The 27508-nt window shown below is 41.8% G+C and overlaps 1 protein-coding gene across 1 annotated transcript; it reads left to right on the forward strand.

The window, feature by feature from the left end:
- The first annotated feature begins 14956 nt into the window (after window positions 1-14956).
- Window positions 14957-27029, forward strand: LOC134349724 (uncharacterized). The gene is made up of 3 exons (XM_063054525.1): window positions 14957-14986; window positions 22506-22653; window positions 26380-27029. The coding sequence occupies exons 2-3, from the start codon at window positions 22596-22598 to the stop codon at window positions 27027-27029; spliced, it is 708 nt and encodes a 235-aa protein (XP_062910595.1). The 5' UTR covers window positions 14957-14986; window positions 22506-22595.
- The last annotated feature ends 479 nt before the right edge of the window (window positions 27030-27508 follow it).

The raw sequence follows: 27508 nt of genomic DNA on the forward strand, positions 1-27508 counted from the left end.
AAGATGAGATGTAGTGAAGACAAGCTTGTGGGCATGGTGTCGAGGCACAAAAACCTAACCACATGGAATGGCTATGTTTGAAGCAAGAAATAATGGATGTTCCTCAAAGGTAATATGATAATCATGCAGGATTTTAATACATAAATAAACTGAGCAGGAAAACAAATCTGTAAAGAAAGTCTAGATAAATCTGCTGTATTTTGGGTGTAATTCCAGCATATTCTGGAGCCAACCACAGTTTAGGTCCCATGCAATGAGATGGGATTAATTACTGACCTCATTAGGAAGGCTTCCTTAGACAGCAATGATCATTTCAATTCTATACTCAGTTTGAAGGAGAGAAGAATGGGTCAAAATCCAGTATTTTAAATTTAAATAAATGCAACTGTGATGGCCTTAAAATCAAATGTAGTGAAATAAATTGTCAAACTTATTACGGCACTCATCAGATAAAATGCATTGGAACTCATTTAAGGCTCTCTTTCTCCCCACCAACCAAGAAAACACAAAATAGGTGCATTCCAATTAGAAAAGAAAATTGCAAGGGGAGGATTTACCATCTGTGGTTAAATAATATACAGTATCAAACATAGTTTAGAGGATGAATGTAATATAGAACCAGCAATAAATGACTCAGATTAATAAGGAAAGAAAAAAATTGGGTTTGTGATAAACTCAGCAATGTGGAAATGGTACTGTTGAAGCTATTATAGCTTTAATAAAAACCTAACTTAAGAAAGTGAATCTTGGTGGAGTAAGGAAAATCAAGGAAAAGAAATGAAAGTCTTCGCCACAGAAGATGTGAGTGATATCCCAGAAATAGCTGTAACTTGGAACTGTAGGAAGAGGGAGCAGAGCCTGCTAAATTACAATTATTGGGGCTGTGGTACTGAGTAAACAAGAGGACATGAGTTGAGAGTTAAAGGGCAAAAGTTTAGGGGTAACATGAGGGGTAACTTCTTTACTCAGAGTAGTGGCTGTGTGGAACGAGCTTCCAGCAGAAGTGGTTGGGGCAGGTTCGATGTTGTCGTTTGAAGTTAAATTGGACAGATATATGGACAGGAAGGGAATGGAGGGTTATGGACCCAGTACAGGTCAGTGGGACTAGGTGAGAGTAGGAGTTAGGCACAGACTAGAAGGGCCTGTTTCTGTGCTGTAATTGTTACATGGTTATAAATTGATGGAGCTGCAAACTGAATCTAAGTCCTGGAGTCTTCAAAGAGTTGCTAATGAGATTGTTGATACATGGGTTTCAATTTTCTGATATTTGCTAGATTCCCAGAAGATGCTGTACAAATAAACAAAAAAAAAAGTTCTTACTCTATATAAGACAAAACCTGAAACTACATGTCAGTTACCTGAACCTCTGTCATAGGAAATCCACTTAGGGGCTATTCTCAAGTTGCCAAAGCAGGGCACTTGAAGAGCACGGAGCATTGGTTCCCACTGCTGCCTGTAACGATTTTGTATGTTCTCCCAATGACACTGGGTTTCTTCCTGGTGCTCCGGTTTCTTCCCACTGTCTGAAGACGTACCGGTTGGTAAGCTAATTGCTCATTGTAAGTTGTCCCATGATTAGCATTAAATTGGGGTGTTTCTGGGCGGTGTGTCTCAAAGAGCTGGAAGAGCCTACTCCATACTCAATCTCAATAAATAGCGAGGGCAGTCATGCAAAGTTAAGATGGTTGTGTTTGATGCATTTGTTGGAGCTCATAATGAAGTAGATCGTGCTGTGGATACAGAGAAACCTGTGGGTGTACTATACTTTGATATGATGTCTTAAATGCCTTCAGTAAATCAAAGATTATGGTGGAAAATCAAAGCTCTGGGTGTAGGAAGCGATGCATTAGTGTGGATTGGAGTTTGACTTGCTGACAGGAAGCAGACAAAGATAAATGACCTTTTTTCATCTTGGCAAGATGTACTGAGTGTTGTGCCAAAGGGATCAGTCCTGGGGCTGCAGTGGTGTATAACTTATGTAAGTGACTTGGCTAGAGGCACCAAAGATTTGGCTGATTAACTTTGACAACACAAACTAGGAAAGCTAGTACTCTAGAAGGTCAGTCACTCAGTATATTTAAGGTTGTGTTTTGGATATTCAGGAAATTGCGGGACATGGGGTTAGGGCAAAAGAATTGGCCCTCAGGTAGAAGATCATCTACTATTGAGATGGGATTAATGGAGAGCACGGAGTGAGAAGGTACTTGATCATGGATGTGGAGATGAGGTTTCTGGTTATAGGAGCATCTAGAACTGGTGGTGGTTGGGGGACAGTTGGGGTTAGGTGTCCAGGGAGCAGGTCCTCTGTTCACAAGTAGGAGCCAATTTGAGTTGTGAATCTTTGAACTTTCTTCCTCAAAGCACAGTGTAGGCATGATGGCTAGCAGTCATTGTTATGTTATTACAGCACCAATAGCCCGGGTTCATTTCCAACACCGTCTGTGAGGAGTTTGTGTATTTCCTTTATGACTGTGTGTGTTTTTATTTCTCCAGATGCTCCAATTTCCTCCCACGTATGGGGTAGGGTTACTTGTGGGCATGCTCTTTTGGGTCTGAAGCATGGTGACACTTGCAGGCTGGCCCAGCACATCAGACTGTGTTGGTCATTGACACAAACAATGTGTTTTGTTTGTGTTTCAACATACATGTGACAAATAAAGTTAATCTAATCTTTAAAGCAAATCTTGTCTTTGATCTTTGAATATCTTTAAAACAGAGATGGATGGATTCTTCTTAAGTCATGAGGTGAAGGGTTTCTGTGGGTACACAGGACAGCGGAATTAGAATTAAATTAAGATGAGTCACAATCTTATTAAATGGTGAAACTGGTGTTGGTAGGTCATTTCCCCTAGTCCCAATTCAAGCATTTGTCACTAAATTTATTTTTTAATGTTAAAGTTATAGAAGTAATTCTGAAGTGCTTTCCTTTTCACCTTGAAATTCACATTTTTTTAAACTGTTCCTTTTTGTTTTTGTAGGACTCTACACGAGGATTAATACTACTAGATATAGGAGTAGGATTAGGCCATTTGGCCCATCAAGTCTGCTCCACCATTTCATCATGGATGATCCAATTTTCCTCACAGCCCCATTCTCCTGCCTTCTCCCTGTATACCTCCACGCCCTGACCAATCAAGAATCTATCAACCTTTACCTTAAATATACATAAAGTTTTGGCTTCCACAGCTGCCTGTGGCAAAGAATTCCTTGGATTCACCACTCTCTGGCTAAAGAAATTCTTCCTCATCTCCATTCTAAAAGGATGTTCCCTTATCCTGAGGATGTGTCCTCTGGTCTTGGACTCTCCCACCATAGAAAACATCCTCTCCACATCCACTCTAAAGGCTATTCACTGTTCAACACAACATGCTGGAGGAACTCAGGAGGCCAGGCAGCATCTATGGAAAAGAGTAAACAGTTGACATTTCAGGCCACGGTCCGCCATTAGGACTGGAGAAAAAAAAGATGAGTAGTCAAAGTATGAAGGTGGGGGAGGGGAGGAAGAAATAGAAGGTGATAGGTGAAACTGGGAGAGGGGGAGTGATGTAGTTAAGAGCTGGGAAATTGATTGGTAAAAAAGATAAAGGCCTGAAGAAAGGGAATCTGATAGTAGAAGACAGAAAGCCATGGAAGAAAGGGAAGGGGGAGGAGTACCAGAGGGAGGTGATGGGTGGGTAAGGAGATAATGTGAGAAGGAGAACTGGGGAATGGATAAATGGATCTTTTTTCCATCTTGGCAAGCTGTATGGAGTGTTGTACCAAAGGAATCAGTGCCAGGACCACAGTGTTCTAGTCCTCTTGAAATGAATGCTAACATTGCATTTGTCTTCCTCACTACAGACTCAACATGCAAATTAACCTTTCAGAAATCCTGCACAAGGATCACCCAAGTCCCTTTGCATCTTAGTTTGTTGTATTTTCTCTCCATTTAGAAAATAATCAACCCTCTCATTTCTTCTATCAAAGTGCATGAGCACACACTTCCCAACACTATATTCCATTTGTCATTTCGTTGCCCATTCTCCCAATCTGTCTACATCCTTCTGTAGCCTCTCTACTTAAAACTATCTGTTCCTCCACTAATTTTCATTACATCTGCAAACTTTGTGATAAAGTCATCAATTCCATCATTCAAATCATTGACATATAACATAAAAAGAATCTGTCTCAACACAGACCCTTGTGGAACACCTCTAGTCTCGAGCAGTCAACCAGAAAAGGCTCTCTTTATTCCCACTCTTCGCCTCCAGATAATCAGCTACTGCCTTATCCATGCCAGAATATTTCCTGTAATACCGTGGACTTGTAACTTGTCAAAGGCCTTCTGAAAATCCAAGTGCACAACATCAACTGATTTTTCCTTTGTCTATCCCGCTTATTGTTTCTTCAAAGAATTCCAACAGATTTTTCAGGCAAGATTTTCCCTTGAGGAAACCATGCTGACTATGACCTATTTTGTCATGTGCCTCCAAGTATCCTGAGACCTCATCCTTAATAATCGACTCCAACATCATCTGGTCCCCCCATTGCTACCTCTCCAGCATCATTTTCCAGCAGTCTAATGTATACTCACACCTCTATTTTACACTTTATGTATCTGAATAAACTTTTGGTTTCCTCTTTAATATTATTGGCCAGCTTACTTTTGTATTTCATTTTTACTTTAATGATTTTTAGTTGCCATCTGTATTTAAAAACTTCCCAATCCTTTAACTTCCCACTAATTTTTGCTCTATTATATGCCCTTTCTTTGGCTTTTATGTTGGCTTTGACTTGTTAGCCACGGTTATGTCATCTTCCTTAAAAATACTACTTCCTCTTTTGGATGTATATATCTTGTACCTTCCGAATTGCTTCCGGAAATTCAACCCAATGCTGCTCTGCTATTACCCCGCCAGTGTTTTTTTTCCCCCAGTCAATTCTGGCTAACTCCTCTCTCGTGCCTGTAATATGGACACATCTGACTTTACCTTCTACTTCTCAGATTTTCAGGTGAATTCTGTCATGTTATGCTCACTTATCCCAAGGGTTCTTTTACCTTAAGCTCTCTAATAAAATCTGGTCCATTGTACAACACCCAATCTACAATAGCTGATCCCCTGGTGGGCTCCTCTATGAGCTGCTCTAAAAAGCCATCTCATTGGCATTCTAGAATTTTCCTTCCTGGAATCCAGCATAAACCTGGTTTATTTTTTTTTCCAATCTACCTGCATACTGAAGTCCCCCATGACTATTGTAACATTGCCCCTTTTGGCATGCCTTTTCTGTCTCCTGGTGTAATTTGCAGACCATTTCCTTGCCATTGTTTGGGAGTCCAAACTCCCACCAGATTCTTTTTACCCTTGCAGTTCCTTAGCTGAATCCACAATGATTAAACACCTTCCAAACCTATATTACCTCTTTCAAATGATTTGATTTCATTTTTTTTTATCAAAAGAGCAATGCAGCCCTACTCCCTGTCTATCCTTTTGATACAATGCTTATGCTTGGACTTTAAGCTCCCAGCTATAATTCTCCTTCATAATTCAGTGATACCCACACATCATACCTGTCAATCTGCAACTGTGCTGCAATTTTATCTACTTTATTCTGTATACAACACAACACCTTCAGTTCTGCATTTGCCCTTTTAGATTTTGTCCACCTGTTACTTTGCAACTCATCCTGTTTACAGCAATTTTGCCCTATCAACAGCCTCTCCTCACTATGCAGTGCCTCTGTTTGTAAACCAGCTGCCTCATCTTCAGCGCTGTCATCCACCTATCCTACGATACTTCTTGCATTGAAATATATGCAGCTCAGGACACTTGTCGCATCATGCTCAACCTTTTGATTCCAAAGACCATATCTGCCTCCACAACCTCTCCACTGACTGTTCTGGTACTCTGGTTCCCATCCCCCTGCAACTCTAGTTTACAATCCACCACGGAGCATTAACAAACCTTCCCACTAGGAACTTGGTTCCGTTCCAGTTCAGGTGCAAACCACTAACTGTACATGTACATGTTCCCATGTTACTACGCCCTCCCTCCTACACCAGCTCCTTAGCCATGTATTAAACTGTATACTCTTCCTAGTTCTGGCCTCACTAGCACATGGTACAGCTAGCAATCCTGAGATCACAACCCTGGAGGTCCTGCCCTTTAACTTAGCACCTAACTCCCTGAACTCGCTATGCAGAACCTCGTCACTCATTTTAGCCATGTCATTGGTACCTATGTGGACCATGACTTCTGGTTGTTCACCCTCCCACTTAAGAACACAGAGGACTTGATTTGAGATATCCTGGACCCTGGTACCTGGGAGGCCATGCACTACAAGTCCTCTTGTTCATTTTTTTTATTCTACCAATGTCATTTATCCCTAATATTATCCAAATAAGTGTACCTTTTTATGCCTGGTAGATTCTTCAATTTGTAAAATTGTATGCATACTGATCTAGATGTAGACGTGTATCATTTTTGCATAATTGATTACTTTTTAACCTTGATACCATACATTATATTTTTAATCATCTTTGTAACATTCTAGCAATTTACTCCTACTTCCTTTAGTGCCTTGGTAGACCACCTTTCCTGAATCCCATCACCAAAATCTTCCCGCCCCATGCTAGTTATAGTGTCAGTTGCATTTTGAAGGTTAGATGGACATCCTTGATCAGGAATAGATCTGTAAATTGGATTTCTTGTACAACAAGGGTGAATGTCATAGTAAGTTCCTCCCGATCAAGAATAACCTCTTGGATGTTTGGTGAGTCTTCAGTGGGAACCATTAGCTACTGCACAAAGGGGCAAGAACTACTTAATGGGATGAGTGGGTGGTTACTTTCATTGACGTGCCACTCTGTGTGCATTCAATACATGACCTCAATGTTCTTGGTACCACCCTGAAATGCTTTTGGAGGAGATGTCTTTCTTTCCAGCACACCCACATCTTCTCTTTTGATAAAGTGGTGAAAGAGTAGACCGGCCTCTGCAATGGTCTGTAGTTGAACTTTATTCAGCATTAACCTTCAGTTCAACAGGCAGCTCTAGCTGGGTGCAGCTGTCTCTAAACGGATTACCCATCCAACTCTGCTAATCACCTTTCTGACAAGTAAAACACCATGCTCTCTCTGCTTGTTGACAGAATCAGTTGAAGAACTATTTCGAGAATCGGGTGTGAATATTGAAGACAGCAAAGCATTCAAGCCTCATGCAACTTTTCTGAAGCTCTCCAAAGCTCCTATCCTTCGACGCAAGGTAATAGTTCTAAGTGTTAACTGCTGTGTAATTTTGTGGTGTAATAGACTATTTTCTATATCACCTTCAATATGGTCATCTTTCTGTTGCAATTAAATACTATTGGCCACTGTGTGTGTATTGGCTGGTGCAAATAAGCCAAATATTTAAAGGAAGGCTAAGATTCATGGCTTGGTCTGAATATGGAATCATTCGTTGCTTTGAGTTAATCTGCATTGTAGTAGTGTGATCACTCTAGTCAGGTAAGACGTTCTCCTAAGTTTGTTGTCTATTGCTGGGTCCTCGGACGGCTGTACAGGCTGATCCGGGATCCACATATTCTGGTGCCGTGTGGACATGGTAAGTGGTGGCTGTGGTTAGTGTTTGGGACTTCTGCTTGTTCAGTTTCTCCTTTCACAGCTGTTGCTTGTTCTCTGCAGCACAGGGGAGGTCGCTCTCGTGTAGTGCCGCTCCCTCTTGAAAAGATTGCCTCCAGGTGTATCAGCTGAATGCTCCAAGAGGACCACAACTTTGTCTTGGGGTTTGGAGGCTTGCGTGCCTCTATGATCCAGTGAGCTATGTTGAGTAGAGTCAGGACCTTGTACCTTGGCTCTTGGTGGGGTCACCCATGCCGAACAGGTTAAAGGCTAGAGACCAGAATAAGAATGGCCCACTGGTTCTCCAAGTTCAGGGTTTCAGCTCAGGGCTAACAACCCTAACTAGTCAAAAAAAAAATGTTGTGGATGCAGCAATCAAAAATCTTTTATCTTCGTGTGATGGTATGGACAGACAGAGATGGAGGACCTTCATTGCTGTCTTAAACACCAGCTGCATAATGGGCAGTAAGTATCTATTGAGTGAAGTGTCTTCCTAGATCTTAAATGGAATATTGAATTTCTTCAGGTGATTTTGATATCTTTGAACTGTTTCCTTTGCCCACGAGGGGCTTGCTAACCTACCTTCAGCTGAGAGTAAAGATCTGTTTGAGGAGACGTGAGTTAGGCATCTGAATTACATGACCTATCCCTCAGAGTTGCTGTTGCTTTATCATGGTAGAAATGCTGTTCATGTTGGCATCCTCCAGTATGCTGGTGTTAGTATGTCCGTCCTTCAGTCAGTCAGTCAGTGGGTGCCGTCCCGAATTCGGGGTTGGCGGCTATGCACCTCCATCTTGCATACAGCCTCTCCTCCAGTTTGTTCTTGCTGGCCGCCTTGGCACCGTCCACCGCCGCTGCCGAACTCGAGCACGAGGTCGCGTTGGCCTCCAACCGCAGCCGCTTCTTCAAGCTTGGCCCTTCCTTAGGCGGAGGCCTTGGGAAGGTCCAGGCACACGGTGCAGCGCCCAGGTTCATCATGTCTCTTCTAACTAGGTGCATAGCATACGATTCATAGATACGTGGTGAGGCTTTAATCTCTTCCACGGAAGATGGCCGTTGGCTCACAAGGAGCTCATCCGCCCTTTGTCAGGTCTTGTTTTTTTTTTAGTCCTGCTGAGTGTCCTCACACCCTCCTCACCAGACTAAGTCCGGTGGGGGAGCCGGCCCAAGTTGCCGACCATGGCACCCCGCTGCGTGCCGGGCACCTGCCCCCTGCCGAATCTCTCCGAGTGTCCGGCGCTGGACCGAAAACCATGGTTGAGCGGCCGGCGACCAGACTGGAGGTTTTCCTTCTGATCAATTCAGTTTTCTCTTCTGCTTTGTGGTTGGAGCTTGCTGGCCATCTACCTCACTCACTCAATTTCATTATATGCAGTGTCTTCTCTGAAGATGGGCCAGGTCTGTTTCCCATGGGTGAGCTGCACTTCGAAAATTCAAACCTTGTTTCGAAAGCTGTTGTGAGTGTAGATGGCTTGCTGTTGGCTACACGATCAGGGCCATTGTCCCGAGCTGTGCAATGTCTCCATATTAAACATTTAAACCGCAAGAAGGTACAAGCCTACATTTGAAACACTTCATGTGAAGTAGTTTTGAATGCTTTTGAAAAACATGTGAAAAGTTTACAGCTCACTTCTTAATATTTTGCTGCCTTTTAAAGAGTTAAACTATCATTTTCTGGAAAATTTATAAATCACATTGTGGTTTCAGTATTGGCCTTTTCTAAATACACAGACCCACACATTTCTTTGTTATTTTGTGTTAGTAATTGGAAAGCTTAGCACAGAATACCTCTTTCTACAGCTGATGTAAAATCAATCGAGTTATCTGGAGTATTGGGTGAGATTCTCTAATTCATAGTAACTTTATTTGAATGCCTCTGTAGGACTGTTGAGTTCTGAAGAATTTTTCTTTTCTTTTTCTCCTCCACACCCCTCCACCCTTTGTTTTCTAAATTCTTGCTTTTCCTTAGAGAATGTATGATCATTGCTGGATCAGTAGAGAAAGTTGCCTGACATTAGGGATTAGGATGCAGTACTTCACACTTTGTCGAGGAGACAAGATCGATGGATTGGATGGTCTTTGTCACTTTGACTCTTACGTTGGTATATAACTAATTTATTCTCATCTGTTTACAAGAGGAAAAATTTTGAAAACTCCTCTTGTTCTTGGTTCAATTTAAATTTGGTCAACATAGTCAGTAAAAGTGTGTGCCTTTTATTTTAGGTTATCATCATCATTATGTGCCATGTCTTATGATGGTGAAAATGGTCTTTCCATCCCCATGATTGTTTTTGACACACCTCCTTCAGAACTGATTTGCCATTGCTGCCTTCTGGGCAGTGCCTTTACCAGACAGGTGACCCCAGCCATTATCAGTACTCTCCAGAGATTGTCTGCCTGGCGTCGGTGGTCGCATAACCAGCACTTATGATGTGCACCAGCTGCTCAAACCATAGAACCATAGAAACTACAGCACAGGAACAGGCCCTTTGGCCCTTCTTGGCTGTGCTGAACCATTTTCTCCCTAGTCCCACTGACCTGCACACGGACCATATCCCTCCATACACCTCCCATCCATGTATCTGTCCAATTTATTCTTAAATGTTAAAAAAGAACCCGCATTTACCACCTCGTCTGGCAGCTCATTCCATACTCCCACCACTCTCTGTGTGAAGAAGCCCCCCCTAATGTTCCCTTTAAACTTTTCCCCCCTCACCCTTAACCCATGTCCTCTGGTTTTTTTTCTCCCCTTGCCTCAGTGGAAAAAGCCTGCTTGCATTCACTTTATCTATACCCATCATAATTTTATATACCTCTATCAAATCTCCCCTCATTCTTCTCAGCTCCAGGGAATAAAGTCCTAACCTATTCAACCTTTCTCTGTAACTGAGTTTCTCAAGTCCCGGCAACATCCTTGTAAACCTTCTCTGCACTCTTTCAACCTTATTTATATCCTTCTTGTAATTTGGTGACCAAAACTGAACACAATACTCCAGATTCGGCCTCACCAATGCCTTATACAACCTCATCATAACATTCCAGCTCTTATACTCAATACTTTGATTAATAAAGGCCAATGTACCAAAAGCTCTCTTTACGGCCCTATCTACCTGTGATGCCACTCTTAGGGAATTTTGTATCTGTATTCCCAGATCCCTCTGTTCCACTGCACTCCTCAGTGCCTTACTATTAACCCTGTATGTTCTACGTTGGTTTGTCCTTCCAACGTGCAATACCTCACACTTGTCAGTATTAAACTCCATCTGCCATTTTTCAGCCCATTTTTCCAGCTGGTCCAAGTCCCTCTGCAGGCTCTGAAAACCTTCCTCACTGTCTATTACACCTCCAATCTTTGTATCATCAGCAAACTTGCTGATCCAATTTACCACATTATCATCCAGATCATTGATATAGATGACAAATAACAATGGACCCAGCACTGATCCCTGTGGCACACCACTAGTCACAGGCCGCCACTCAGAGAAGCAATTCTCTACCACCACTCTCTGGCTTCTTCCATCGAGCCAATGTCTAATCCAATTTACCACCTCTCCATGTATACCTAGCGACTGAATTTTCCTAACTAACCTCCCATGCGGGACCTTGTCAAAGACCTTACTGAAGTCCATGTAGACAATATCCACTGCCTTCCCTTCATCCACTTTCCTGGTAACCTCCTTGAAAAACTCCAACAGATTGGTCAAACATGACCTACCACGCACAAAGCCATGTTGACTCTCCCTAATACGCCCCTGTCTATCCAAATGCTTGTAGATTCTGTCTCTTAGTACTCCCTCCAATAACTTACCTACTACCGACGTTAAACTCACCGGCCTATAACTTCCCGGATTACTTTTTGATCCTTTTTTAAACAACGGAACAACATGAGCCACTCTCCAATCCTCCGGCACTTCACCCGTAGACAGCGACATTTTAAATATTTCTGCCAGGGCCCCTGCAATTTCAACACTAGTCTCCTTCAAGGTCCGAGGGAACACTCTGTCAGGTCCCGGGGATTTATCCACTTTAATTTTCCTCAAGACAGCAAGCACCTCTTCCTTTTCAATCTGTACAGTTTCCATGGTCTCACTACTTGATTCCCTCAATTCCATAGATTTCATGCCAGCTTCCTTAGTAAATACAGACGCAAAAAACCTATTTAAGATCTCCCCCATTTCTTTTGGTTCAGCACAAAGCCGACCACTCTGATCTTCAAGAGGACCAATTTGAACCATCTGCTCTCGTGGCTTCAAGTGACCCTGATTTGGGGGAGGGGGAGGTGGGGGAGGCTAACCACGTGCTACACCTTGCCCATGGGTGACCTGTCGGCTTGCAGAGAGAAAATACACCTGGCACCTCCTTTGGTAGAGATGTACCTCCACCCTGCCATTCACTTAATTTGGGTACACAACCTTGTATCTTTACATTGGCATCATTTATTGTCTAGTGTGCTAAGCATTCAATATCGTATTTTCTCTGAGGCACTCTTAGGTAGTACAACTTATTCCTGTATTGAGTATGCGGTTGAAGCTAATTTTCAAACTAAAGCATTGCACATCTTGCATTATAGATGAGAAATCTGGTTTGATAACAGAAATTTTCAAAATGAAGTGAAAATATATAGGTCTTGATGAAGGGTCTGGGCCCAAAACATTGACTGTTAATTTACTTTCATGGATGCTGCCTGACCTGCTGAGTTCCTTCAGTATTTTGTGTGTGTTGCTCTGGTTTTCCAGTATCCGCAGAATCTCTTGTGTTCAGAACATATCCTGTTCTGATAAATGTTTCTCAGGCAAGGCATTTTATTGACGAATAGCTATTCGCTGAGTGTTGCAGTAGTGTCAAGCTTGTGAGGCAACATCAAACATGAGAGTCCTGGAGAAGGGCCTCAGCTCAAAATGTTGACTGTTTACTCCTTCCTATGGATGCTGCCTGACCTGCTGAGTTCCTCCAGCCTTCTGTGTGTGTGTTGACAGATAACTTTGATATCAGGTTAACATAGGACCTTAACAAACGAAACCTTAATAGCATGTTTCTGATTATAACATCTTTCACCTCAGCTCAGACTTCAGAGGAAAAACCTGTTAAATTTTCCAATTATTCTATACCATTAATTGTCTGTTTAAAGTCTGGAAGCTACCTGATTGGATTCCCTGGCATAAAAACTTGCCTCAGTGAGTAATTCAATTAAATTGTGTGCATCCAGCAAATCAGTCTTCACCATGAGCACATTATTCCGGACGTTTTTTGTTAGAAAATTGCACAGCAATCTTGGAGTTGTGCAGCATGACAACAGATCCATTGCTGACTGACTGTGCACCCATTTCAATTAGTCCAGAGTCTCTCACTTCCCATGAAATCCTCCAGGTTCCAGCACTCAACTACATGTTGGAGTCACATAGAGGTCAACTAACATTGATCTTTTTGCTGTTACTGAAACTAGCTCAGTTAGGATGGGCCGTGAACGTACGATGGAAAAATCAAAAATATTACCAAAGCCAACTTCTAGATTGGCGGAGTTGTTGCGCTTCGAAGGCTTCATAGCTAGCTTCGCTATTCAAAAGGTTCATGACTGATCTTTTGTGTTAGAGCCTTGTTCTACTTCAAATCCTTTGATTACCTTAAATCTGTTGATCACTGCCTTGTATGTACCCATGATGAGTTTTCACAACCTCTGGGGAAGTGTTCAAGCTACATAGACACCTCTGAGATGAAGTGTGGCTGTGGGATGTGTCTGGAACTCAACTGATGGACTGGATTATTGTTTTATGCAGTTTTTTTAACTTCTCCGGACTGATACTTTATTTATTTGGAAAGTGTTTTGCTGACAGGCAATGCAAAATCCTTTATTGTATTATGACAAATCTTGGAATCTTTCTCTGGAAAATATGAACTACATGCACAACATGAATTTTAAGACACAGGAGATTCTGCAGATGCTGGAAATCCAGAGAAATGCTCACAGATTATTGGAGGAACTTGGGTAAGGCAGCATCTATGGAAATGAATACACAGTTGACATTTTGGGCCCAGATCCTTTGTCAGGACTGGGAAGGAAGGGGGGAAAAATGCCAAAATAAGGAGGTAGGGGAGGGGAAGGAGGGATGCTCAGTGTCCCAGAGAGTTATCAGCAGCATTGTACAAAAATGCCACTTTGTACTGCATAAAAGTTCCACTTTTAACTATGGCCTTATGGTTCGGCTTTGAAGCTGCTTGTGAGTGCTTTTTCTCCTGGAATGAGTAGAATATGAACTCCTTAACAGGATGGACATATGGGCAATGATTGCCAGCACACAGCTTTATCCAAAAGTGGTGCAAATCCACATGCTATTATTGTGTTTCTAGACCACAGCTTCAGGATTTGCCTTTTGACTGCAGGGTGCCATCACATTTAAGGCTGCGAAAAATGGAATTCCCCAGTATTCCTAGCAGCCACCTCCCAGGAAGTCTCAATCCTGAAAGTCTCAACGACCTACACTGGATCCTTTTGTTCCACAGTTCACTGCCTCCCAGTGCATAATGTAAAAATCTCAAGTCGTGGGTTGCTCATTATTTTCCTCATTATGCTGAATGTCACGGACTGAGTTTGTGGCTCATCCTATCTTAAACATCTGTGGGTTGAAGTATGTTTCTGGGCTTCCAAAGCCTGTCTGCACACCAGAGATTGCTAACTTTCTGTGGAGCTACAAAGTTAATAATCTGCTAAATGCGGTGGAGTGAGTAAGTATTAAGTCACTTTTCGCCTCCTCTCTGCAGAACTCAATGCCTGCTTGTTCTAACATCAGAAAAACATCTCTGCACCTTTTCCATGTGAAGTGAATGACTGTGACCATGAAACCAGTTGCTGTTTCCTTTCCTGTCAAAATGGTGCAACTGTACCCAAGTCCCTTCTGTATTTGCACTTCTCATTTCCGTCTCTCATTATGTTATGGACTAAAACCGCCTACCTTGCTTTAATTTCATGTAAAGCTGCACCATTTGATTTTAAAGGACAGCTACCTTTGCTTTGATCTCTTCCCTGTCTCATTCCTTCACCACCTTCCCCCTCATAAGTACCCAACACAAGGACAGGTAATGATTATTAATTTGGTCAGTCACCGCAGAAAACGGTCACACTTTCATCCATTCTCCATGGTAACAATGTTGAATTGATTCTGAGTTTAGCATCCCTGTGCAGGGGAAGGGTAATCTGCAGTGTGGATTTGCTTAAACTATCTGAAATGTCTTTATTCTTGGTTATTAGCACATCAGAGAGCAGCTGGAGGCATGCAGTTCGTCACTTTTATAACTGAAGACCCAGGAAGTGGAGGAAGTAAATATGTCAAAGAGAGAAATATACTGTAATATACTTGAATGGAGAATTATACACTGCCACATTGTGGTGGGGAGGTAGGCATGCTGTCATGATTTTTCATACACTAAGATCTCTACAGAGTCAGATAATTCGCTGCTTCACAATATATCATGTTTGTGCTGCTGTTTGCTGACAGGACCTGGTGCTAGGTACCATGCATGATGACACTTTGCAACATTGCAGACTGAATTATGTGAAGTATACCTACATATGTGGTATAATAATCTGATTTTTGATACAAATCTCATTCACTTCATGTTTGAAATTCTATGATTTGCAGCTGTGGTTTAGCAGGAAAATGGACGCAGGTAAAAATGCAAAGCCGGAGAAGGAACGATTAGCTGAAATGGCCGTGCACTTGATCGACGATAAGGACCTGCGAGGGCATGAACAGCTGGAAAAGTGGCCGCCAGAGTTGGCACAAATAAGAGAAACACTATAATTTTGGACTGGACTGAGAGAAGACTAGGTTTATGGGATAGCAGTAAAATAGAGGTGAATTCATGATTGATTTTAAAATTTTTGAGGTAGTGGTTAGTGTGACGCTATTGTAGCTCGGGGCATCCTAGGGTTCGGAGTTCAATTCCAGCACCATATGTCAGGAGTCTGTACGTCCTCCCTGTGGAATGCATGGGTTTTCCCAGGTGCTCCAGTTTCCTCCCACAGTCCAAAGATGTACTGGATAGGTTAACTGGTCATCGTAAGTTGTCCCATCATTATGCTATACTTCATAAGGAGTTTGAAGAGATTGGGTATGTCAACAAATACACTCAAAATCTTCTATAGATCTACCGTGGAGAGCATTCTGACAGGCTGCATCACTGTCTGGTATGGAGGGGCCACTGCACAGGACTGAAACAAACTGCATAGGGTTGTAAATTTAGTCAGCTGCATCTTGGGCACTAGCCTACTAAGTACCCAGGACATCTTCAAGGAGCAGTGTCTCAGAAACGTAGTGTCTATTATTAAGGACCTCCAGCACCCAGGGCATGCCCTTTTCTCACTGTTACCATCAGATAGGAGGTACAGAAGCCTGAAGCTGCATACTCAATGATTCAGGAACAGCTTCTTCCCCTCTGCCATCTGATTCCTAAATGGACATTGAACCTGTGAACACTACCTCACTTTTTTAATATATATTTGTTTTAGCACTATTTTTAATCTATTCAATATATGCATACTGTAATTGACTTACCTTATTATTTTATTTTTTCTTCTTCCTCTAGATTATGTATTGCATTGAACTGCTGCTGCTAAGTTAACAAATTTCATGACACATACCGGTGATAATAAATCTGATTCTGATTAGGTTGATCTCTTACTAGCTCTTCTTTCAGTTAGTCCTGACGAAGGGTCCCAGCACGAAACGTCGACTGTACCTCTTCCTATAGATGCTACCTGGCCTGCTGCGTTCACCAGCAACTTTTATGTGTGTTGCTTGAAATTCCAGCATCTGCAGATTTCCTCGTGGTTAGGTTGAGGGTAATCGGGTTTGTCGGGGTTGCTGGGGCATTGTGACGCGAAAGGCTGGGAGGGCCTACAATGCACTGTGTCACCAAATAAATGAAGTATAACTTTAACTTTACAGCATTATTGGTATAAGGGTGTTCGAGAAAATGTAGGGATAATGGGTGAGCCAAGATGACATGGAACAGATGGGTGTTTTGCACAAGACAGAAGTAGTCTACCATAATATTAGAAAGCTCAAATTTTCTTAGGTTACACTCAGAAAATTGAAGACTCAGAAAGCTCTTGATTCCTATTTGTACTTGCAACAGTTATTTATAAAAATTCATCTATTGATCTACAGTTTGTCTTTTTGCCCCTCCACGTATGAATTAGATTCCGAGGGAAATGCATCAGGATTTCTGGAGTAAATCGAGAGGGGTGAAAATCAGCAGTCATTGTGATGGAGAGGACGGTCTTATGGAATTGGTGTTCTTGTGGGTCAAATAAGACACCAAGACTGCAAAGCCTAAAACGGTGCCTAGGCACTAATTTGCAGAAGTAAGAAATCCCTGCAATTAGGAGGGGTGGAGAGAAAAGAAAAAACACTGGGTTTTGGTCCTTTGAGTGACGAATAAAATTGTAGGCACTCCAGAGCTTTTAAATCCTTGTAGTTCAGCAACCAAAACTACATACAATACCCCAAATCTGGCATAACCAAAGATTTGTACAGCTGAAACATGACTTGCCAACTTTTATTCTTAATAAAGGCAAACATCCCATATGTAAACTCTAAAGTTACTTAAAATTGTCATAGATGTGTACATCTTGGAAACAGATCCTCCATCCTGCCTTGTTCATGCTGACTGATGCATATTTATATAATCCATTATCCTGTATTTGGCCCATAGCTTGCTTTCTTTCCAATCCATGTACCTGTCCAAATGTTTTTTTTTTTCAAAGCCGTGATTGTGCCTGTCACTACCACCATCTCTGGCAACTTATTTCATATACTTGCCATCTTCTGTGTGGGGCTGGGGGGGGATGTGCTTGCGTTCTGATGTACTTTAAATATTTTCCCTCTCACTTTAAACTTACTGTAGATCTCTAGTTTTAGACAGCCTTACCCTTGGGGAAAAGATTAATCGTCTCCCTTCACTGATCCCTGCAGTACATGACAGGGCACGGGCTTCCAGTTGGTAAAACAACAACTACCACTACCCTCTGCCTTCTATCATCATCAAGGCAATTTTCAAAGTTCATGGTAAATTTATTATCAAAGTTATCAAAGTATTATATAGCTCAGAGATTAATTATCTTGAGGATACTCTATAAATCAACAATCAAGTCTTGTTACTTTTTATTGCCATTTTGACCGTAACTGCTGGTACAGTACACAGTAAAACCAAGACAAGATTTTTCAGGACCATGGTGCTACATGAAACAATACAAAAACTACACTGAACTATGTAAAACAACACAAAAACTACACTAGACTACAGACCTACCCAGGCCTGCATAAAGTGCACAAAACATTGCAGGCATTACAATAAATAATAAACAAGACAATAGGCACAGTATAGGGCAGTAGGTTAGTGTCAGTCCAGGCTCTGGGTATTGAGGAGTCTGATGGCTTGGGGGAAGAAACTGTTACATAGTCTGGTCGGAAGAGCCAGAATACTTCAGTGCCTTTTGCCAGATGGCAGGAGGGAGAAGAGTTTGTATGAGGGGTGCGTGGGGTCGTTCATAATGCTGTTTGCTTTACGGATGCAGCGTGTGGTGTAATTGTCTGTAACGGCAGGAAGAGAGACCCCGATAATCTTCTCAGCTGACCTCACTATCTGCTGCAGGGTCTTGCGATCCAAGATGGTGCAATTTCCATGTCCTCCTGAAGTCAGCAACCATCTCTATTGTTTTGTTTACATTTAGAGACAGGTTGTTGGCTCTGGACCAGTCTGTTAGCTGCTGCACCTCCTCTCTGTATGCTGACTCATCGTTCTTGCTGATGAGACCCACGGCGGTCGTGTCATTGGCGAACTTGATGATGTAGTTCGAGCTGTGTGTTGCAGCACAGTTGTGGGTCAGCAGAGTGAACAGCAGTGGACTGAGCACACAGCCCTGGGGGGCCCCCGTGCTCAGTGTGATGGTGTTGGAGATGCTGCTTCCAATCCGGACTGACTGAGGTCTCCCAGTCAGGAAGTCTAGGATCCAGTTGCAGAGGGAGGTGTTCAGGCCCAGTCGGCTCAGCTTTCCAATCAGTTTCTGAGGAATGATTGTGTTGAATGCTGAACTGAAGTCTATGAACAGCATTCGAACGTACGTGTCTTTTTTGTCCAGGTGGGTTGGGGCCAAAATAGTAACCGTAACAGAATCAGTTCAAGATTGCAGCAAGTTGGGCATTCAACTGTTGTGCAAAAGACAAACAATGCAAATACAAAAATAAATAATAATAAAAATAAATAAGCAATATATAATCAGAACATGAGATGAACAGTCCTTGAAAGTGAGTCCAAAGGTTCTGGGAACATTTCAATGATGGGGCAAGTGAAAGTGAGTGAAGTTATTCCTTTCCAAGAGCAAGATGTTTGAGGGGTAATAACTGTTCTTGAGTCTGGGTGGTGTGAGCCCTGAGGCTCCTCTACCACCTTAATAGCAGCAGCAAGAAGAAAGCATGTCTTGGCGGTGAGGGTCCTTGATGATGGATGCTGCTTTCCTGCAATATCGCTCTGTGTAGATGTGTTCAATGGTGGGGAGGGCTTCACCTGTGATGGAGTGGACCATATCCTCTACTTTGGTCAAGGACATTGGTGTTTCCATACCAGGCTGTGAGGCAGCCAGTCAATATACTCTCCACACACATTATAGAAGTTTGCAAAGATTTGGCATGTCATCTAAAACCTTGACAGACCCCTAAGGAAGTAGAGGCATTACTGTCCTTTCTTAATTATTGCACATGTGGGCTGGGTCCAGGTCAGGTACTCTGGAAATAATAAAACCGTAGAACTTAAAGATGCTGACTCTCTGTGCCTCAGATCCTCTGAGGAGGCCTGGTTCATGGACATCTGGTGTCCTTCTCCTAAAGTCAATAATTGGTTCCTTGGTCTTGCTCACATTGAGTTTTTTTGTTATGAACTGCACAACCAGATTTTGAATCTCCCTCCTATATACTGATTCATCACCACCTTTGATTCAGTCAATGATGGTGGCATTATCATCAAACTTAAATATGCCATTGGAGCTGTGCTTAGCTAGAATCATAGCATAAAACAGCAGAGCAGGGGCTAAGCACACAGCCTTGTGGTGTACCTGTGCTGATGGAGAGAGAGGAGGAGACGTTGCCAATACAAACTGGTTGGGGTCTGCAACTCAGGAAATTGAGGATCCAGTTGCACATAGAGGTACTGAGGCCAAGGTCTTGAAGCTCATTGATTTGTTTTAAGCGGATGATGGTATGAATGTCGAGCTGTAGTTGATGGTCAGTTTTGGATAGTTTACCAAAATATCTTGCATCAAGTAATAAAACAAAGTGAATGTTGCCTTGTGATTACTTAACCAAATTACCTGTAAGAAAATTGAATGGAAGGCTTTTTGTCTGTAAGACAACATTTCCAGGTTCTATCAAAGGAAAGCATCCATTGTGTATGTTTTCCTAAACTCAGATTGTTGTTCAAAATGGGAGATACAGCATCTGATTGCTTAATTTTCAGATTAAGCTCTATACATTTTGAGCCTGGAATTGCCACTTGGGTGAGGTTTTTATCCAGCATTTAAAGTAATACTTTGGAAAGTGTCCATGACTGAGTGCTGAAGGGAAAACTAAAAATTTAATGAGGTTAATGTTTGATAAATGCAGCAATGGTTGAGCAGAATTAAAGCTGATGAATTGATCAAAGGTCTAAAAATCAATGAGGGTTGACCGGTATTCAAGAAGTAATGTATTCTATCAATGTAATTACATTTGTTTATCTAAAAAAAAATAATTTAATGCCTGATGTACTAAATTGCACTGATGGCTATAGTCCTGCTGGCTACTTGCAATGTGTGCTTCAACAAGCCTAGAATTCCATGCCTACTTACTGCAGTATCGGAATACAAATGTGCCAGGTCAGATGGAAGTATGTATGACCTCTCATTCTGCGCTGGAATTGCCAGAGAGTCCAGGATCCATCAGGTACGGAATCGAGGAGTTGGGTTCACTTCATATCTGGCATTTTGGCTTTCGCTGTAGCTGGTTCCACTCTTGCAGCCCTAGTTATTTGAAAGGGGCTGGTGACCTTCATTTAAAAAGATGAATTAAGGGAAGCGATGTTAATTTGTGTTATTTCATTACTTTGCATCAGTGAAAATTAAGTGAATTTAAATTTTGGTTATTAATTTTAATACCTTGGATTAGTCATTGGCATAAATATAGAAAGAAGCTCTTCCTTCCAGAGTCAACGCTGACCATAAATAATCCATGTTTATTCTCCTCAAGTTCCCATCAACTCTGTCCAAGGGGTACGATGGACAATTGACCTATGACCTGCTCATCTTTACATGTGGGAGAAAGTCAGAGCAACTGGGGAAGCAGGTGATCTGTAAGAGAATGTGCAGACTCTGCAAAGGCAGGAGCAGAGGGTCAGGAGTGGACCTCAATCACTAGAGCTGTGATCTAGCAGCTCTGGTCTGCTGCTGAATGTGAATAGAAGCTCTCAGTGCCAAGATAAAGTGAAATTCTCCATCCACAGGGTGCTGAATCTTCAGATTTAGAGGGCTATAGCCCACTTGCTGGCACATCTAATTCATCTCCAAGATCAGTGAAAGATAATCGGCTTTTCTTTTTCTCTTTTAATTTAAAAAAAAAAGCAGCTAAACTATAATTCTAATTGGTGAGCAGGGTGCACTCCAGCCCCTGCAGTGATCACTGCATTCCCCCTTTCCAGCATCACTGACTCCCTGATACATCCTCAGAAGGGCAGGCAGTCAGCTAAAGTGGAATACAATGTCCAACCACCTGGACGTGTGAATGCCTTGCCAGGACTAAAGACGGACAGATAAGGACCAACAAGCTTCTCCCATCCCTGTCCCTTATTACCTCTGTAGCAGGTGACAGTCGATCCAGAGTATGAGCCTGAAGATGGTCAAAAAAACACCAGTGTGTCTACTTCAGGAAGCTAGTCATATCCCTGTTAACCTTCATTTTTTAAAAATTGATCAACCATAGAAAGCATCTTCTGCAGATGATTCATGGTTGGGTGTGGCATCTGCCCAATCAGAGGAAACAGGAAACCGCAGTGTGTTGTGGACATAGCTAAGCACATTACCAGCCTCCACTACATAGACTCTAACCTATACTTCTCATTGCATTGGTAAAGCGGCCAAGACACTAAGATTTTCAGTGTACCTTGATACCTCTGACAGTAATAATCCAATTTAATGTTAGCAGTTTCTTCAACTACTTGGGCTACAATCTGTCAAATTCTGACACATCCAGGTCACTCAACTGGCAGGAGGCCTGGGTGTCTGTGAACCAGGTTACAGAACCCACTGACTGAAACCTCTGTGTAACGCCCCTTCCTCCAAAATTCAACGCATGTTCAAAGTCTATTTATTATCAATGTACGTAGGCCGACTGGTAACGCAATGGCATCAGCGCCGGACTCCGGAGCGAAGCCTCCCGAGTTCAAATCCAAGTCGGGTCACCCCCCCCCCCCGAGCATGCTTTCCATCCGTGCTGGGTTGAACATCGAGCTAGTCACTCAGCCTCGCTTTTAAAAAAAAAAAGGGGGTCGAATCAGGAAGGTTATATCATATCATGACCCGGTTAATCCGAAAGGAGACCAATCCTGACACCATGTGCCGGACAAGAATGGATGACCGTCTGGTGCGACTTGCCAAAAAAAAAAATCAATGTATGTATCTGTTACCCAGAGATTCATTTTCTGGCGGGGATTTTATATATTGGTGTGGATCTAGAACTTCAACAGGATTCAGGAATGACTGCAGAACCCAAGTAGAGTTGAGTGCAAGCTGGCCCAATGTTGAATTATTGGCACTTCTGTCTTGAAAAGAAACTGTACTAAAACGATGCAGTCAGGCTAAAACTTATTGCATTGTTTTCTTTTGAAGGGTTTGCGAAAAATCTGCCCAGAGCTCTACAGGGAATATGAAAATACTGTCTTTGGCACAGAAGTGTTTACACGTATTGACCTCTGCTCGATGCACAAGAAAAGTCAGGCGTCTGGTTATTATCACTGTGAGACCTCGATAAGAGTAGGTGGGTATAGTGATCATATATCATTGACCAAATGAAAGTTGCAAGCTTAAGTCTTCAAAAGGAAAATAGCACTTGTTTATAACACAATCCGCCCCCCCCCCACCCACTCAGCCTCCTCCTCACTTGGTTTCACTTATCACTTGGCAGCTTGTACTTTCTTCCCCCCCCACCCCGCCCCCCACCATCCCCAAATACTCCCACCTTCCTATTCTGGCTTCTTCCTTCCTTCCTATTCCCAATGAAGGGTCTGGCCTGAAGCATTTTTCTCCTCAATAGATGCTGCCTGACCTACTGGATTCCTCCAGCATTTTGTGTGTTGCTCTGTGGATTTCAGTGTTTATTAACAAGTGAATAAATTCATCAGTGACATTTAGAAGCATTAGTAGCTGTTAAGCGTTTGTGCATTTATCAGGAAGTTCCTTTTTACCCAGTTCAATACACTGGGTAACAACTGGTTTGTGTTAACTAGCTGTCTTAGAAATGACTGCATGTACATGGAGAGTACTGTGCAAAGTTCTTGATAGCAGGACGTCAGTTAGAAAACAAGTGTACTGTATGAATAATACAGTAAAGTGCTACAGATGCTGAAAATCTGAAATCAAAATGAGCAATGCTGGAAAATGCGTAATGGCTGTAAGAAGAGAACATTGTTAATACTTTGGATCGGTGGGCTTTCCTCAAAATGGGAAAATGGGAGAAAACTGATGTTACAAGTTTCAGAGAAAAGAGAGGGGTGGAGAGAATAAAGGGAATGATAGGGTGGAGGATCTAGGGTGAAAGACGTTGTTGTCTAATGGAGAAAGAAGTGAATGAAGGCAGAAATGAGGAAATGTTCAGTCAGTGTTGGAACAGTTATGTGGGATACAACTGTTGCTTGAAATGATGCAGAGATTTTTTTTAAAGATCAGTTTTATTTGTCATGTGTATAGAAACATACAGTGAAATGTATCGTTTACATCAAATCAAATCGGTGAGGATTCTGCTGGGGGCAGCCGCGCTTCTGGTGCTAACCTAGCCCACAACTTACTAATCCTAAGTGTACGTCTTTGGGGGGGAATGCTGGAGTACCCAGAGGAAACCCACCTGGTCACAGGAGAGCATTCAAATCCTTGTGGATAATGACAGGAATTAACCCTGATTGGTAATCGCTGGTATGTAATTTGATTGTGCAAACCACTGCCCTACCATACCATCCATGCCTGAAATATTCAGCAGGCCAGGCAGCTGCATCTGTAGCTTAATAAGGGATTGGGGTGGTAACTGACCTTACAATATCAAGCAAGAGAAAATCTGAAGACGCTGGAAATCAAAGTAAGACACACAAACTACTGGAGGAGCTCAGCAGGTCAGGCAGCATCTATAGAACAGAGTAAACAGTCAACATTTCAGACTGAGACCCTTCATCAGCGCGAAATATCGACTGTTTACTCTCTTCCATAGATGCTGCCTGGCCTGTTGAGTTCCTCCCACAGTTTGTGTGTATTACTGAGCTTCCAATTGTAATTAAATCCCTGAATTTTTTTTTAAATGACTGTACTGGGGCTGGTGTAGGCTAAGAAAAACCTTATAACCTATTGACTTGTAATTGGTAGAATTGACAGGTGAATTCAACATGGTGACTGATATGGGTTTGGTGTTCCTGCCCTGATAGTTGCCCATTAAAGCATGAAGAATCTAGAAAAAGAACGGAGGTTTAAGGTAAAGCAAGCCATGATCGCCATGTGGCTTAAGAAGTTGACAACCACAAATGTGAACCATCAAGACTAACATCACCTTGAACCATATGTTAGAGTTGCATATCTTGTTTAAATAACTGCACTTTGATACTTGCTATCATTGTCACCTCCCTCGAAGACAAATTATTCTGCTGCTCTCTCTGGGTGATATATCAGAAAGAAACAAAATCATATTCAGTATTGAACTGATAGAGTGAACAGCTAGGGTAAGGTTACTAATATTATAGCGTCATTATTATAGTGGCATAGGGAGTGATGACGCGAGTTTGGAAAATATAAGTACAATGAGAGCAGGCAGATAAAATAATGGTACACCTTGATTTTTAAAATCTAGTGCAGCAATGGTTACAAATGACCAAGAAGTTTTACTACTTGAGATTAAACTGAATAGTGGAACTCATCCAGCTCAAATCAATTAAACAACTGAATGTAGAAACGCAATGTGATAGTCTAACATATTAATTTTTAGACTATCAACTCTGGAAATTGACCTACAGCTGCAAAGCTGAATGTGGAAACTTTAGTGCTGGGGATGGAATAACTTAAATCTAACCAATACAAAGTAATGCCAGAAGTGCTATCAGACTTAAACGTTAAACTGTTTTGTAATTATGTCAATAATAGTTAACTGCTTGAAGGAGCAGAGAGATCTTGTAACATTTATGTGTGAATTTTCTGCTGTAAAGGCACAAGGTTTCATGGAGCTGCAACAACACAGTTAAATGATAATGTAAATTACACAGAACAGGGAATCTCCACTTTCTGCCTACAGATGGCAGAAAGAGAAAAGGATTTTGCTTGTAATAATTGAGCTGAATACTGTATGTTCAGACTATGGGCTACAGCTCCAAACTGCTGTGTGTAGGGATCTGCAGAGTGTTGTCCATGTGAAATGCTGAGTTAACTCATTACTCTGTGGAAGACATGGACTGCCATAATTCTGAGACAGAAAACCTAACGAAAGAAAATATTGGTTTGGCTTTGTAAAACTTGAGTAATCCTTGCAAACAAGTGTTTTCATCCTTCAAATGCCTTTCATCAGCTCACCCTTCACACTCATAAATGTCTTGGAGAATAAAAATTTAGAGGCTTAATTTCAAACCTGTCCACTGCAGAGAACTCATTGTTTCTTTTTGGAGATTGAAATCAAATCATACAGGTTCCTCTGCTTCTATCTCTATCTGGTATCAAAAAGAAATGCTGCTGATTTCACAATGTATTTTACATATTTAAGGCTTTCAAGTATACAGCTCCTGTGTCTTGAGGCTTGGCTCTGTTGCCTATATTTAGGAACAGCATGGCAATGTAGTCATTAGCATACTGTGACTGCGGCACCAGCAAACCAGATCCGTCTGTAAGAAGCTGGTATCTTCTCCCTGTCACTGCGTAGATTTCCTCAGGTTGCTGTGGTTTCCTCCCACATTCCAAAGGTGTACTGTTTAGGATTAGTAAGTTTTGGGCATGAAGCATGGCATTACTTGCTGGATGCCCCCAGCACATCCTGGCACTGTGGCCAATGACACAGATAACACATATCACTATATGTTTCAATGCACGTGTGACAAATAAAACTAATCTACTATTTAAATGCGGTGTCACCTGGAGGTGAAACAAGACTCATTATATTATGATTTTAAATTGACATGACATTTGTCATCTTATTTGTTCTGCCCAATATTGTTCATATATTGGCTAAATATTTAACTATGATCAGTAAAAATACATAAGGTATAATCAATGCTGTATGACAATAAACCATTGGGGATGGAGTAGGGGGTGATGGTGGTAAGATCATGCTGTAAACAGATTAGGAGCAAAATCGATAATGTGTATGTGATTCAGATACCTCGGGTAACATCAACAGTTTTATTTAAGTTAAGCAAACAATATGTAAGGTTGAAAGATTCTAATATGGCAAAAGGTAAAACAAAAATTGTACTTGAACTCCAAGTTGCAGTCTGTTCATGGGCTTTTACTCTTTCTTCAACAGGACTGAATAGCACACCACATCCTTCCAGCTTCCTTGTAGAGAGTTCTGATGTTGCTAATACACTTGAGCCTCCTCCAGAGAAGTTAGCAAAACAGGTGCAATTGGAAAAGCCCATTAAATCAGAAGACTTTAAGGGGGAAGACATGGTTTGTAGATTCCATCTAACTCAACTATCTGCTATAGAGCCTCCAAGTCAGGATGGAAGTACCCAAAGTCCTTGGAGAAGTTTATCCACTTGTGATGCCTTCACACAAGTGGATCACCTATTCAATGGGATTCCGCAAGTACAAAAAGAGGGATTTGACAAAATACATGACGATTTAGTGGATATAAGAACCACTATCCGGTCTAGTCTAGAAAGTACTCAAGCTGGAATGCAAAATGGTCTGGATCGTCTGCAGTCTGCTGTTCAGAAAGAAGCTGGGAAAAGTTCTGCCTATTCTGGTTTGCCTGCAATAGAAACTGAAATGAGAGAACTGAAATGCATTGTTCAGTCTGAGATAAAACGGGTTGAGAGGTCTATCAAGTCAAGCTTTGATATTCTGAATAGTAATATTGCTGCACTGAATCAGAATATTGTTGAACTGGGCAATGTGCTAACTCTGATTCATGCTTGTAATTCTTCTGGTGCAATGTCTCAAGATGTCTGAATATTGTACAGAACACAGGGTCTCTGTCATGTTAGCATAATTGCTGTTATTGGGAATATCTCAAAGGCAGAGTCTCGGTACCATTCAGACAAATCACTGATAAGAAATTGCACACCCAAGATTCAACTTCATTGCCTGAAAATCTCCTACAGTGCCTAGAGAAAGAAGACGTGAGAAGTAATTATAGATAATATATTTTACAAATAAAATTGATTTTTCTCCTCAATAAATTGAAAATGGATTACTGTGATTTAGAGAAATCAATTCGTAGGAATAGAACTTTATCTAATTAGCATTGAAAAATCACTAGGACATTGTGCAGGAATCAACTTGCACACAGTGGATAATAGAAGCAAAAATGAAATGAATATTTGGTTGAGAACTAAATAACAGTTGATTGGGACATGAGATGGAATTCCTTAGGGTCCCTTATTTCAAAGCTTCCAAGTACTTTTTTTTTAATCTATGTGATGGGAGGG

The sequence above is a fragment of the Mobula hypostoma genome, chromosome 1 (assembly GCF_963921235.1).
Source record: "Mobula hypostoma chromosome 1, sMobHyp1.1, whole genome shotgun sequence".
Classification (NCBI taxonomy): Eukaryota; Metazoa; Chordata; class Chondrichthyes; order Myliobatiformes; family Myliobatidae; genus Mobula; species Mobula hypostoma.